Source organism: Acartia tonsa, chromosome 7 (assembly GCF_053477335.1).
Source record: "Acartia tonsa isolate MP-2025a chromosome 7, ASM5347733v1, whole genome shotgun sequence".
Classification (NCBI taxonomy): Eukaryota; Metazoa; Arthropoda; class Copepoda; order Calanoida; family Acartiidae; genus Acartia; species Acartia tonsa.
In genome coordinates this window covers 14,669,121-14,683,828 of record NC_137266.1, presented here as the reverse complement: position 1 = coordinate 14,683,828, position 14,708 = coordinate 14,669,121, and the positions used below count along the sequence as shown (strand labels likewise).

General features: G+C 34.1%; 1 protein-coding gene across 5 annotated transcripts in view; it reads right to left on the bottom strand.

Annotated features, from left to right (window-relative positions):
- CASK (peripheral plasma membrane protein CASK) overlaps positions 1–14,708 on the bottom strand; it is a 139,968-nt gene that overhangs the window by 23,632 nt on the left and 101,628 nt on the right. For all 5 annotated transcript variants that reach the window (XM_080167664.1, XM_080167660.1, XM_080167663.1 and 2 more), the window contains 3 exons: positions 11,900–11,949; positions 10,646–10,762; positions 5,297–5,398 (listed from right to left, as the gene is read on the bottom strand). In XM_080167664.1, the coding sequence (XP_080023790.1) occupies positions 5,297–5,398; positions 10,646–10,762; positions 11,900–11,949 (269 nt within the window). The remainder of the gene's footprint in view (positions 1–5,296; positions 5,399–10,645; positions 10,763–11,899; positions 11,950–14,708) is intronic.

Below are 14,708 nucleotides of genomic sequence, written 5' to 3'. Positions count from 1 at the left end.
AATAATAATCGTTGGCTTAACAACAACTTTGGGACTTTTGGTTAATTTGATTGGATGGTTTATTAAGTTGAGTGTTCAAGCGTTTTAACCACTAATTTGATCCACAGAAGGGATATTTTGTATATCATCATTTGGGGATGTATATTAATTTATCAGCCATTGTCCTATCCCTTTATATCTCTGTATTGTAACTCGACAAGACAAATAGAAAACTATTCAAATTAGAATAATTTCTCAACTGGAAATTGTGAATTTTTAATTAAATTTTGAAACATTTTCTACTATGTTCTAGAATGTTTGTTAGTAAACAAGAATAACACAACATCCATAACAGCGAAACTCAACAAGCAGACGGTCAGACAAACAAAAAACGAAAATGGTAACATACATCCATTTTAAGACTTATTTATATAGATGCTTCGCTTATAACATTAAGTCTTTTCGTCCTAGGAATTAAAATTCCAAAAATCAAGCAAATAAGATAACTATTAGGGCGGGTTCATATTGGAATTAGACAAAGAGGGGATGTGCAACAGATAAAATTAACTTAAATAAAATTTCTGACTGAAAAAGGATTTAAAAAAATTGCTTTTTGGAATGCGACAACTTAAAAATCTATTTCATTAATAAAAAATATGCAAAGACGACATTCAAGTCCTTTTCACTTATTATCTCAGTTCCTGTCTGTGTTAGAGGGCTAAATATTTTTGTGCATTTCCCCAGTTTGATAATGAATATCCGACTTTAAATCAGTCAATGTCCTATTTCGCTTCCTTACTCTTTATTTACCAACCTTTTACCAACGACCAGACATAAAATTGTATAGCTATTTGTAAATGAGGGTAAAAAATTTATTGAATCAGATTATGGCTTCACGGTGCTCCTAGGAAAGGCCTTAAAAAGTAGAATCAGGAACTTTTGTCCGTTTCAAAATATTTCGTTCCTAGCCTTAGAAATGACTAAAAACAACCATTTTTTAAAGTTTATTGGGAATTTTCTGATTTGTACAGTTTTTTTTCAGATTTTCTCAGGCTAGGAATGAGATTTTTTGAAACGGTCAAAAGTTCCTGATTCTACTCCTCAATGCCTTTCCTGGGAGCACCATGAAGACATAGTTCTGATTTAATAAATGTTTGACACCCATTTACAATTGGTCGTCAGTGGTTTTAAGACTTGGGATAAATTTTAAATCATCTAGTGATGTATTATACTCATAAAAATTATTTGAAGATCCCAGCTTTAGTCTCAGAAAAAAAATGTCCAAAATCGACCCACCCTAATAACTATATCATAAATACTATGTAATAAAACATAAAAAGTAAATTTACAAAAGTCAGATTTCAGAAGTTTGAGAGAAGTTTTAATTTTCAACTCTCCTATCCCTGAGACGTAACTTTAAACCCGTAGCGCCTCGTTATCGGGGAGGTGATAGGTTCGAATCTTGACCCGACACGACGTCATAACTAAAGACGTTAAAAATGGTTCCCACTGCTGTTATATCAGGTGCACGACGTTAAAAGTTCAAGTAGAGAAAATTCCTTGGAACCTATATACAGGCGCAACTAATTACAATGCAGTTAGGATTTCTCAGACAAAGGTTGTGCAATCAAAGGATTGGTTGTCTGTTGGATGTTTTACTTAACTTAATATCCTTGGCAGTATTGCATCCCATTACAAGCGGATGTTGCTTGGGATTCTCTAAATGATTAATTAAAAATGGAAGGAGAATCCCGTCCTTACAAGCTATGGTAATCACTGTATCCCTGTATAGCAGAGGAGCAACATTTTTGCTAATTACCCAGGGAGGGAGGGATCAGTGCTGATTGCAGTAATTTACAATCCTGCTTTCCCCCCAGGAGGCTACCTGCTACCAAAGATGGAATTTCACACATTAGAGTTTGAGGGGAAATATTTATTTATTGTCCATTGTCTTATAATTACCACAAAAAAAATGGTAAGTAGTTTGAAGGTTAAGATAAATGCAACAAAAATAGACATACTATATATATATATATATATATATATATATATATATCCTTTATTTGAAGCTTTCTCATTTATGACGAAATTTTTGAGCAATTAAGTTTGATTCAGTAAAGCTTTGTACTAAGAAATGATATTGTTTACAGTTATCTATGTAGTAGATGACAAAAAAAACATGCATTCGTAATGAAATGTGTACACAATTTGAACCAATGAGATTTAATGTAGGTTCCGCTGGGATTCTCCTATTGGCTCAATCAGACATTACCTCTCTTGTCTTACTACCTTTAATGCAACAAATGATTACAACAACCAGAGATCTAAAGGGATAAATGACCCTTTATGTAGATTAAGATTATCGGTGGGTATAGTCCCTTTCGTGACAACTCCTTTTAAGGGGCGTATCTTTGTATTTTCACAGTAGCATTTCTCCTGTTATCAGACCCTGCGGGGGGCTCTAACCCTGATGGGCCAATTGCCTAACCCTGCGAGGCAATCACCTAACCTAACTTAATCTAACCAAACCTAAAATAAAATTAAAAAGCTACTGTAAAACATATGACGAAATGCCCCTTAAGAGGCGTCGTTACGAAAGGGACTATACCCGACTATTTTATATTTCATTGTACTTTCCCCCCTGACACCCATCACATAATTTTAAGTACAAGCAAGGAGGACTAACATGCAAAGCAAGTCTAATAATTTTGAATTTATTTTCCAGTACACCTCTTCAAGGCCTTAAAAGGTAATGAAATATTGATAGAATGTAGGATAAAAAAAGAAAAAATGTTTGTGTTTTCTAGATTTGATGCATTTGAAAAAAATAGATAAATAGATAGTTGAATAAGTTGATATCTTCTTATAGACCCTAGGCAAGTTCTTATCTATTTTAGAGAACTGTAAATTTTTCCATAAAATATCATCTGTAACTATCTCATAATTGGCTGAACCGATATGGTTCTTCGTTACAGTAAAGCCTAAAATAGACATAAGGAAGAATAATAACTTTTTTTTTTTTTTGGGGGGGGGAAGTGGGGCCTGATCCTTCTAAAAAACAGGAAAAAAATACCTATTACCCTCCCCCCTTAAAAAAAATAGTTTTTTTTTCTTCTAAAACTAAAAAGTGCCCCTACTGGCCTTTAGAGGCATAACCTTTTAGTAGATAGTAAGAGAAATAAGTACATAGATAAATATATTGTCAAGTATCATTGTAGGCTAGCTCTAGATATAGGTGTTCTTTCACCTCCGAATAAGAAAAACATTTTCAAATTATTATTTTCATTACAGCACATTATTACTACAGCACAACCTGACTCTCCCCTTTGCTTCACCTTTACAATTAAATATCATATGGTATCTATGTACTAGCTAATTATTCTTATTTGTGAATTTAAAACACCAAGCGGATATAATTATATGTTGCTGTAAACGCACACCCTAAATGTGAGGGTTTGAAATGTGAACATTTTACACAAAACTTTGGCACCCCAAATCAAAGTATTTCTACAACTGTCAAACAATTTTAGCCGAGTTGGGTATTTTATTAATTCAATTTCATCAGATTTAAATCTATTAATATATATACTAGCGGCTTTGCACCTAGAGGCCTCTAGGGCCACTTGAGGAGGGGTGAGTTGAATACCAAAACCATTTCTTTAATTTAGAGTTTTTAAAAATTTTAGGGGGAAGGGTGGTGATCGCCCTCCTCCCCCAACAACATTTTTTATTATTTTCCCCTAAAATAGGTATAAACCATCCCGGGACCTGTAAAATAAACAACCGATCGGTTCAGCCGTTAGTGAGATCCTTCGGTACAAACAAACAAAATTACTGTGTATAATTCATTTTATTTCACGTAGTTTTTAATATGATTGCCCAAAAAATTCAACAAATTTTTAAAACGCGCATAGAAAATAATTATATACTTTTAAAATTCTTTGACTTGATTTTATCAGGTCATAAGCAAAGTAAGATATAGCTGAAATATCGATAGTTAGTAACTGACCATAACCTTCTTAATTTTTCTATAATTATGGTCGGTCCGTTCGTCCGTCCGTAACTGATAGCCTTTTTCGTTAATTTAGGCATGTTAGAATTGTCCTATCGACTTCAAACTATGCATGATGATTCCTGTATTAGTTAGGTAGGATTTAGAAAGCGTAGCAACTCTAAAATCGTTACCATAGTTTCAGTACGCCCATTTTAAACATGTTGATTTTTTAAAAACTTTATTAACAATTTTTTTAATGGGATATAATCATCCGATTAATCTGATTTTTGGAGAACTGATTCCTATTACAATAAGGTACAATATTATGAGTGAAGCATCTCTATATTCAATTCCTAAAAATGTCAGTATGTCCTTAAACAGAATTCGGCGGTTTAAGTATTTTCGCAACAAACTTACGTATAATTTTGTCAAAACATATGTATTTATATTTTGTATATTCAGTTCTAACACTTCACAAGAGTTAATGTTCGTCTATCATACCGTTTCAGAGCTTCGCTTTTATGAATGCTGTCATCCTTGTTTTAGTGTATCTTGGAATCAAATGTTGCTACCGCAGTGCATGATTACACGGCCAAACGTCCTGCAGACAACCAACCCTTTGATTGCACCTTTGTCTGACAAGTCGTAACTGTGCATGGTAATGAGTTGAACCTGTTTTAGGGCAAAGTATTAAATTAACCTTAAATAATTAAAACTGTGATAGGTCTCTCCCATTAACCAGTAATCCAATCATGTACCTAACTGGTTGTAGTAGTAACCATTTGTGAATGAATTTGGCACAAAGTTGAATGAAAACTTGGCTAAAATAAGAATGAAAGGGAAGGTCATAACTGCACTACAAATATATTTACAATCTTTTAATGGGGTGGAGGGGGGGGGGTATGTAGGGTGTTTAAAAATCGCTGCTACTCTAAAAGTAAATTATCTCTGTACATGTTAATAAAGAGGTTATCAAGCTTTGTTCCCGTAGGATGCCGAAGGCACGGGCTAAAAGACTGGTTTTAATCTTATGATTATACATTTTTATATTCGTAGAAAGCTGGATATAATACGTTGCTAGACATAGTTTTTCGTATGGATGAGAACCGGTTCCTATCCACCGGATTCGAATGAATACGAGAAAATATTTAATATTTTCAATCCTATCTTTTTTTTACATATGATTTACTGTGTCATACTAGCTCACTCATTGAATGTTGGCTACTTTATCTGTATGTCACAGGTTTGAGCCCAACCCTGCCTCCTTCAAGTGCCCCTAGAGGCCTCTAGAGGCTTAGCCGCCAGTACATATAAATGTATTACCTGGGCACAAGGTATGAGATCATCCTCCAGAGGATCATATTCAAATTGAGCACGCACAAAAATATCGCAGGTAGGGGGAGCTGATCTATAACTGGGAACAATCTAAATTGAAATAAGAACAAGATTAGTTTTAATGAAAACTTACGCCTTTAAAATTCATAAAGGCTACAGTCAATTTTACTCAAGGTGCTTTGTCGAGCACTGTATCCCCCCATCCCTTTATTTTATAAACATATTTTTTTTGTGGGGGGGGGGGGGGGAAAGGGGGTAATTTTGTCGCTTGTTTGTTTCTTTATTTCAGGTTAAGTTAGGTTACTGGGTATCCCTTCATGGTTAGGTAAAGCCCTCGCAGTGTTCGGGCACTTTGCAGGAGTTAGGACTAGGAAAAAAACCTGACCTACCCATTATTTCAATTTATTTTCATAAAAAAGGGGGGGAGGGAGAGTTTAGTGCTTTAAAAAAAACACCAGTCTACCTGCCCAGTCTACAAAAAGACTAGATATTAGAATACTTTGGTCAACAAATCTAAAATCAGATTAAAAAGCCAAAAAGCAAGATCATTCTATGGATACGTGATATTTTTGACAAGAAAAAAAATATTTTGTGCAGTCTCATGTAGAAATGATTATGCAAAATGGAAAAAAAATTTGATTGCACATCAAAGACTCTGTAAGTGACTGAGACTAACTAAAAGTCGTTGGGCGATTTTTTTTCACATTCTGTATGAAAAGTTTTTTTATTGATCAAAAAAATATTCATCAAAGTCATTGATTTTCTAATTTTTCTTATCTTTACTTAAGTAGATATTTTTCAAACAATTTATTTGGTAAAAAAAAAGAAAATAAAAGATAATTAATTAGTTGTCTATAGTCGAAATCACTTTGAAACACATTATTTTATATACACTAATCAAAACTCAAAAAAATCAAGGATTTGCCCCCCTCATACATATAAAAACCCTTATTTTAACCCACTCAAAAATAAAAGCTTGAACGTTCTCGGTTTCGACCCTTGCATGTCCTAACATCCGAAATAATGATATAAAATAATTGTTTGATTCATATGTATGCTATTTAAATGCATGTTATCCTTATACTAAAGGAACAGGATGTCTGTTTGTTTGTATGTGTGTTTGTACCGAAGGATCTCGCTAACCGCTGAATCGAACGGGTTCTCCTGACACCCCCAACCCCCCAAAAAAATGAAAAATACCCCCCCCCCCCTAAATTTTTTTTAACTAAAATTAAAAATAAGGTAGGGACACCCCCCCAACATTTAAAAAAAATCTAATATAAGAAATTGGGTTATCAAATTCGTGCCCCTAGAGGCCTCTAGGAGCGTAGCCACAAGTAGTAAATAAACTGTTATCTCTAAAACTATTTATAAGGTAATATTTCTGAGAAAACAAATCATATATAAAATGCATAATTTTATTTAAAAATCAAAAATATCATAATTTAATAAAATAAAATGAAAAAAAATTAAAAAAAATAAAGTCACAAAATTAAAATATTCTCATGATCCACACTATCTTCATATTTTTCACTCTGGTTTCATCTGCCATTCTTCCTTCCTCTATTCCTCCCAGGTTGGATGTGCTGGTCTCAATGTTGGCTGATTCAGTAGATAATTGGGAGTAACCTATTGGAGTTTTCCCTTGTGATTGTATACCAATTGGCGTATGACAATCACCTCTGCAATCCATTTCAGTTGAACTAACTTTAGAATATAATATAAACCGCAGTTCATCGGCAAAGTCATGTGAATGACCCTGGTCCTTGTGTGTGTGACCAAGATCTGAGTGGCTGTGACCTTCATCCATGTGTATGTGGTCTTGTATGGCATCTTCCTCGAACTCACCAGATTGACCATCTGCACCACCACGCAGGAACCTACCAGAATTCAGATTAGGAGTATGTTTACCAGCCAAAGGTCCCATTTCAATCAAAGATCCATCACATCGTTGCCAACCTACAGGTATTGATTTTTCAATAAAAAATGCCGCATGCCAGGCAAGGATTGTTCCAACTGGGGGAATACTAAAACCCTGTTGAATCACGTCTACTCTCAACTCAATGATATCTTCAGCATTCTGTTTCACATCATCTTCAATGGAACCCAAATCAGACTTGACTGTGTTAGGATGAAGTTGCTCCACCATGTGCCTCATCTGTTCCATTTCTTCCGTGAGCTTGTTGATCTGAGCTTTCAGATGATCAATATCATCTTTATAATTTATATTAACTTCTCCCTGGATACAAGAAGAAGTCAAGAAAAGAAGTATTGTCCACCCTACTCTCCACATTTTGTGATAGAAACTAATTGAAACTAGTAATTTATCTCCATTTTATTGAACATTTTGAAGACAAAAGATAAGACAATAGTTGAATTTAACTTTTTAAAAATGTCTTAACCCTAATGATGTGGGTTGAAAACGCCTAGCCCTTTAATCTTGACTCTTTCTATAGCTAGAGGTCTAAAAATAGCTGCGATATTTTCTACTAGCGGCTACGCCCCCAAGAGGCCTCTAGGGGCACTTGAGGAGGGGGGAGTCGAATTTGATAACCCAATTACTTATTTTAGATTTTAAGTGAAAAAGTAAAAAAAATATTTGGGGGGATGGATTTTTTTTTTTGGGGGGGGGGTTGCCCCCCCTCCATCATTTTTAATTTTAGTTAAAAAAATTTTAAAAATTTTTTTTGGGAGGGTGGGGTAGTTTTCATTTGGGGGGGGGGGTTGGGGGTGTCCCACCCCCCAAGAAAATAGTTATAAACCTTCCCGGGACCTATGAGAAGCTACCCTGTTAAGGAGAACCTGATCGTTTCAGCGGTTAGCGAGGTCCTGCGGTACAGACACACAGATACACGGATATACAAACATGCTTTTACTTTAATATAAGGATTATTAAATTGACATAAAAAAAAATAACCATTCTAATTTTCAACTTTAAGTTTTAGTTCTTAAAACCTTAAAACGACAATAAAAGTGGTATTTTTGGTACCAAATAATGAAAGTATTAATTTTCAGCCAAAAAGACAATTCAAGGCAGCCACTGATTATGGCCACCACAGATGCTATGCGACTTATCTTCATAAAAGATTTATAAATTGCAGACACATGTACCGTTCAAAGTTTTTGGAGTCCTGGAATATCAAAAACATGATATTAAAGCTTTAAAATTTAAACAGAAAAAAAAACTTCAAGAGTTGGAAGCACTCCCCCCCCCCCCCATTTTAGGTTTAAGAATATGTTGCCATGATTATTTTTTTTTAAAGGGATAGTTCTACGAAGTGTATTTAAAGAGTTAAGGTACTTAGAGTAGTGAACTTTTTTATGTCTTAGTAGAATATGTTAGGCATTGGATAGATATGATTATATGTTAAAGAATTTTTAACATTGACCAGACCAAACTTTTTTTATTTGACAATATCTAAAAAAGTTAAAGTGATTTGCCACATAAATTACATGAGAATGGTCTATTTTTTCCAAATATGTATAGCCAAAACACCAATATCAGAGAATCTTTTTCCACATATTTCACAAGAGTTATAAAAAAAATTGAACAGTTACTTAAAAAACATAAAAAATAACGTCCAGTTCATGATAGGACAGGTTTTCTATAGATTCTTTTTAAAAAAATAAAGAAAACCGTCCGGTTTACTTACAATATACACATAATCTCACGCGGAAATACCAACTAACCATACAACATATATATATATAAAAGACCATTCTCATGTAATTTATGTTGCAAATCACTAATTTTTTGAGATATTGTCAAATAAAAAAAGTTCGGTCAGGTCAATGTTAAAATTCTTTATCGCAATCATATCTATCCAATGCCTAATATATTCCACTAAGACATATAAAAAGATCACTACTCTAAGTACTATACTAAATATTTTATTGGTCATTCTTTGTTGTTATTTGTATTTTGTTGTATAAAAAGTTTGAAGTTCTATTAACTAGTAAATGCTAACTAAAGTTGTATTTATGACAAAAAAGTTTTTGCCATATATAACATGCAACGAAGTTGAAAATAAAAAAAAATGAAAAATTCATTTTTTAAGGAAAATCCCTGGTCAAATCTTTTAATTTTAATCAATAACTTTATATTATGCACTACTACGTTATTTAAAATAGAAAAAACTTACAGTTCACTATTTTTTTTTAAATGCACTTCGTGAAACTATCCCTTTTAAGTTCTAACTGAAACAGGGGCGTCCAAGCTTTTTTTTTGGGGGGGGGGAGGAGGTAAAATTTTTTTACTCCCCCCCCCCCCAAGATTTTTACCCCGGGGGTAAAATTTATTAAATATTTAGTATTAAAAATGCGCGCAAAGCGAGCAAAAATTCTTTTTGTTCGAGATTTTTTATTTTGGGGGGGCATTTACCCCCTCAAAATTGTTTGGGGGGGGGGGGGGAAATAGGGTAGGGGTAAATTTCAAATGGGGGGGGAGAGGTAATCTCCAATTTACCAGCCCCCTTGGACGTCTATGAACTGAAATTGTATAATTGTTTGTTTTTGAAGATAAGAAATATAAATATGTAAACATTAAATGTTAAAACGACAAAAAAATGCACATTAAAATTTTAAAGTTTTTATTTTTTATTCTGCATTAATAATCTATAATTCCCATAATTTTAAGCAAGCTATCTAACTTCATCCTTTACTGTGGAACTTATTATGTACAGGGAAGGGTTTCTATATATTTTTGAATGTTATCCCCAACCCTCCCCCCCCAAAAAATGCCCAAGCTCCCCCCCCCCCTCTTAAAAAGTAGTTGTTTTTACTTTTTCAGTTTTCTTTTCAAAACTCAAATTGAAAATCGGGAGAAGGTCGACTTTAACCCCCCACCCCCTCATTCTTAAGTGTCTCGAGAGGCCTCTAGGGGCATAGACGCTAGTAGTACATATATACAGGGGTATAATAATGGTGCCTTAAGATTTAATTAACTGGAAAGAAAATCGCCTGACTAAAAAATCTTTGTATTGATATTTTATAGTAAAAATATAATTGAATTGTGTCCAACTAATCAATGCTTATGATAAAGTAACAGGATCTGTGTCTGTCTGTGTGTGTGTGACTGTGTATCTAAGGATCTCACTAACTACTGAACCGATATGGTTGTCTTTACAGGGTGGCTTCTCATAGATCCTGGGAAGGTTTATAACTAATTTTGGGGAGGGTACTACCATCCTCCCAAGAAATATCACCCAAAAACCCATGTTCTGCGAAAAGAGCGCCGCCTAACAGCTGATCTTAACCTAAATTTAAAAGAAAATATTTTACGTCGGTAGAGGCCTCAAATGGCGTATCCGCAAATTTAGCATATTCTTGATACCTCACCTTGAAAGTAACACTGCCCCGCGCCTCCCTCAGAAGTTTTTGTAATGATTCTATGGATTGATTTTGAACACTGACTCCGTTTATCTCCCGTATTTCATCTCCAACATGAAGTGTTGCCTGAACAAATAGTTGATATTAATAACAAGGATGACAACATTCATAAGTAGCGAAGCTAATTAATAAAGAAAAAACAAACAGATGGATAGATAAATCGGGATTAGTCCATTTCGTGGCAACGACCCTTAAGGTGCGATTCGTCGTATTTTCAAAACAGCTTTTGATAGGTTATCTTAGGTTAGGTTAGGATATATTGGGTCAGTTGATTGTCCCGCAGGGTTAGAGCCCCCGCAGGGGATAGAAATAGGAGAAAAGCTACTGTGAAAAAACGAAAAAACGCACCTTAAGGGGCGTTGCCACGAAAGGGACTATACCCGATAAATCTATTAGGTACTACTGGGAATCTTCAAGAAGAAAATTTTTTTCATTTATTTTTGATTGTAGCATAATTTTTCTCATAAAATTTGAATTTAGAAGGAACGACGCTCAAAGTGAGTAAACGAAAAGATGTTCAATAGTAAAAAGAAACTTCTTTAAAAGTCTGCTATTTATCCAGATATATATACAAACGGACATAGTAAGTTAAGGAGTAACATTTCTACAACAGATCTATAGTATAGATGTATATACAGACAACTACCTCCCTTATTTTTTTAAAGACCTCTTTCGTCTGCTTCTAAATTATTTTATGCTACTTGGCTGTGTTAATATAAGCGACACATTGGTTGATTTTCAATTACCCAATATAAGGGTTGCACCGGCTGGTTGCGATGGGGAGATACAGTTTTTTAACCCTTTCTCCCTCTAGTGTTTTACTCTAATATTTCTACTTCAATAGTTTGCTAAAATTACTTTTGATTCTAATAAAAATGTTCACTCTTTATAGGACTTTATAAATAAGTCCTTCAGCAATTTAAGTGATAGCAGAGAGACTCAAAGACATCATACTACTTAATAATTATAGAATGAATAATAGTTATTTCTCGCATCGTATTATAAACAGCTTTCCGCGGATAAATAATGTACAATTATAAGATTAAAACCAGTTTTTTTTAGCCCCGGTTTTAATCTTATGATTGTACATTTTTTATTCGTAGAAAGCTGGATATAATACGATGCTAGACAATTTTTTAGTATGGATGAGAACCGGTTTCTATCCACCGGATTCGAATAAATACGAGAAAATAATTAACCCACCTGTCTATGGATCATTCCACCGTGCATTATTCTGCCGACAATACATTTACCTTAAAATATTATCAATATTAATTCTTATTTGTATTATGTATATTATTGTGTCCCCTATAGAAGAATGAAAATCCTTTTTTATGTAACTTATAGTGGATAAAAGACCTATAGGGACACTATAAAGTCACTTCACACCTTTAATTCTTGATTTTAGATAAAAAAAAACAAAAAAAAATAGAAGGGGTATTTTTCGGGGTGATTTCTTTCTACTTTGAAAATTTTTAAAAGCGAAGCTTCTCTATAATTAGAGTCGGTCCGTCCGTACATCCGTCCGAGACAGATAGCTTTTATTTGTTAATATAGGCATGTTAGAATTGTCCTATCAATTTCAAACTTTGCATGGTGATTCCTGTAGTAGTTACGTACGATTTAGAAAGCGTAGTAACTCAGTAGTATCAAACAGATTTTCAACAAATTTACTTAAATTTTTCTTCGACACTTATACCTTTACATCAGTGTTAATATCCGTTTTTCCTACCGTTTCAGTGCTTCGCTTTATTGGATGTTGTCATCCTTGTTGATTTAGTAGTTCTTTGAATCATATAAAAAACAAATCTAGAATGTCTAAGATAGAATAGTACATTATCTCTACCAATACACACTATTTCATTCGTGTATCTAACGGATAATTTGGTGCCTTCCATGAAATGTCTAGCGAGCACAACATCCATTCCCTTCTTTAATTTTTAAATAAATTGAAAATAAGCTTGTAGGGTTACTTTTGCCTAATCCCTGCAGGGGACTCAACTCCACATAACCTAACCTAACCTAATAACCCCTTATTTTCAATTTATTTCAAAATTAGAGGGGGAAGTGGTTTTGAGCTCGACTAATTACTTTGAGGAAAACCACCGTTAATTTTACAGTATTTCATGCATTTTTGCAGGTATAATGTTTATGTGTAAAATGCATCAAAAGTTGCAGCCACTCTTAGTTTCATTTTACAGTTTTTTTGTTCATGAATTAGAGATATTTTTTTTTATTTGCCCTAAGATATTATATTCTACCTTTAAGAATAAGACGCTAAAATCCTAAAATTGAATTTTAAATAATCTAATCTTATCCAAGCTGTAGATTATTATGAATTGTTATTTAATGTTTAAGATAAGGATTTTTAAAAAATAATTTTTAGTAGCGATGCTACTCTATAATTCACTACCCCATCCATTCGTCCGTCACTGAGACAGTCCATAACGCTAGGGGGAAATGTAATGTAATCTATAGCGTGATTGTCCGTCTGTATGTCGTTCATGCTTTTTTGTTTTCATTTTTGGTGATTTCTTTTGTAAACATTAAAAGCAGGGCTCGGCTGTAATACATTAAGCATCTGCGGATGCCGAGCACTGCTCAGAAGTATGATTAAAGGTGAAATTGGTTTGGTTGGAGCTAAAATCAGAATTCTATCCATTTATTATCCAGCAGAGGAAATAGAATCATTTATGCACAAGTATTCTCAACTCTTAAACACACTCACACACATACCCACACACACACACACACACACACACACTCCCACAATTACCCACACACACACCCTTCTGTGTGACGTTTCCTCATAACCCAAACAACAACGCAATAAAGATATTTATATTTGTAAATGTAAATATAGAAGGATGGCAATAGGCACGAGATCAAAGCATTGTGAGGAGGGGGGGGGGGGGGGGGTGTAATTTAAAGACATTCTTGGGCCACTGATTAAAAATTAAATTAATTTTTTAAAAACAGTTCTTTTTTATTTTCCAAAACTTGGAATAATCTATTATTTAATGATTAGTTGTTGTAATTTGAGCAAAATATAAATGTCATCATTTCTTACAACAGCTGCTGACAAACAATAAGTTCAACATGCGAAGATACTTGTATAGAATCATCGCTGCCAAAAATTTGGCATATGATTGTGAAACCTAAAACTAGTGACTATGCACCCGGCCCAATATATGCCGGAATGCAGGGATAGGTTAATACACGTTAAAATTATGTTCTACATCCAGGGGCGTCCAAGCTTTTTTATTTGGGGGGTAAATTTTTTTTTTGTTAGGGATTTTTTTATTTTTTTTTTTGGGGGGGGGGGGGTATTGATAATGTATAAGATAAGATAAGATAAGATTTATTTTCCTCATAAAGGTACAACATATTTTTAATTTAAATAATTTATACTGGTTACTATGTAGTTTGATGCATTGGTGTCTTGATATGCTTTGGTTTGTGTTTTTTACATAGTCGCAGGTTGATATAGTACCTTGCACGGGACTGAACACGTCACCACCTAGTTCATTTAATAGCAATACAAATATATGTTTTATTTTATTATTGAATCCCATGCGACATTGCACCAGTTGGATGGCGTAACCCTCTCAGGGTTGTTGAGCCTCTGGTAAACTTTGGCGCTTGCCAAGCCAGTGCAATGTCTGATAGACATAATGACATAATAAGGAATATAAATATAAATGACAAATTATATTCTACTGTGTGCAGCTATCCTCCTACCATTGGTCGCGACTTCTCCAAGTGTAAGTTTGGAACAATTAAGGGAACCAAAGCCTTCCTAAGAAGTCACTATTCCCGTCGTGATCCTTGGCAACCCTACTAGACACTTTTCCTTTTTAAACAACTGTTTTAAAATCTAGTGTGAAAAACTCCCACTGTGAGTGGGGTGTATTCACACCTGACCCCAAGATAACGGCGCGTATTTCGGATAACCAGCCAAAAACTCAGGAGCCATAGTATAAAAACAAGGTATATTGTTGGAAAAATCGCA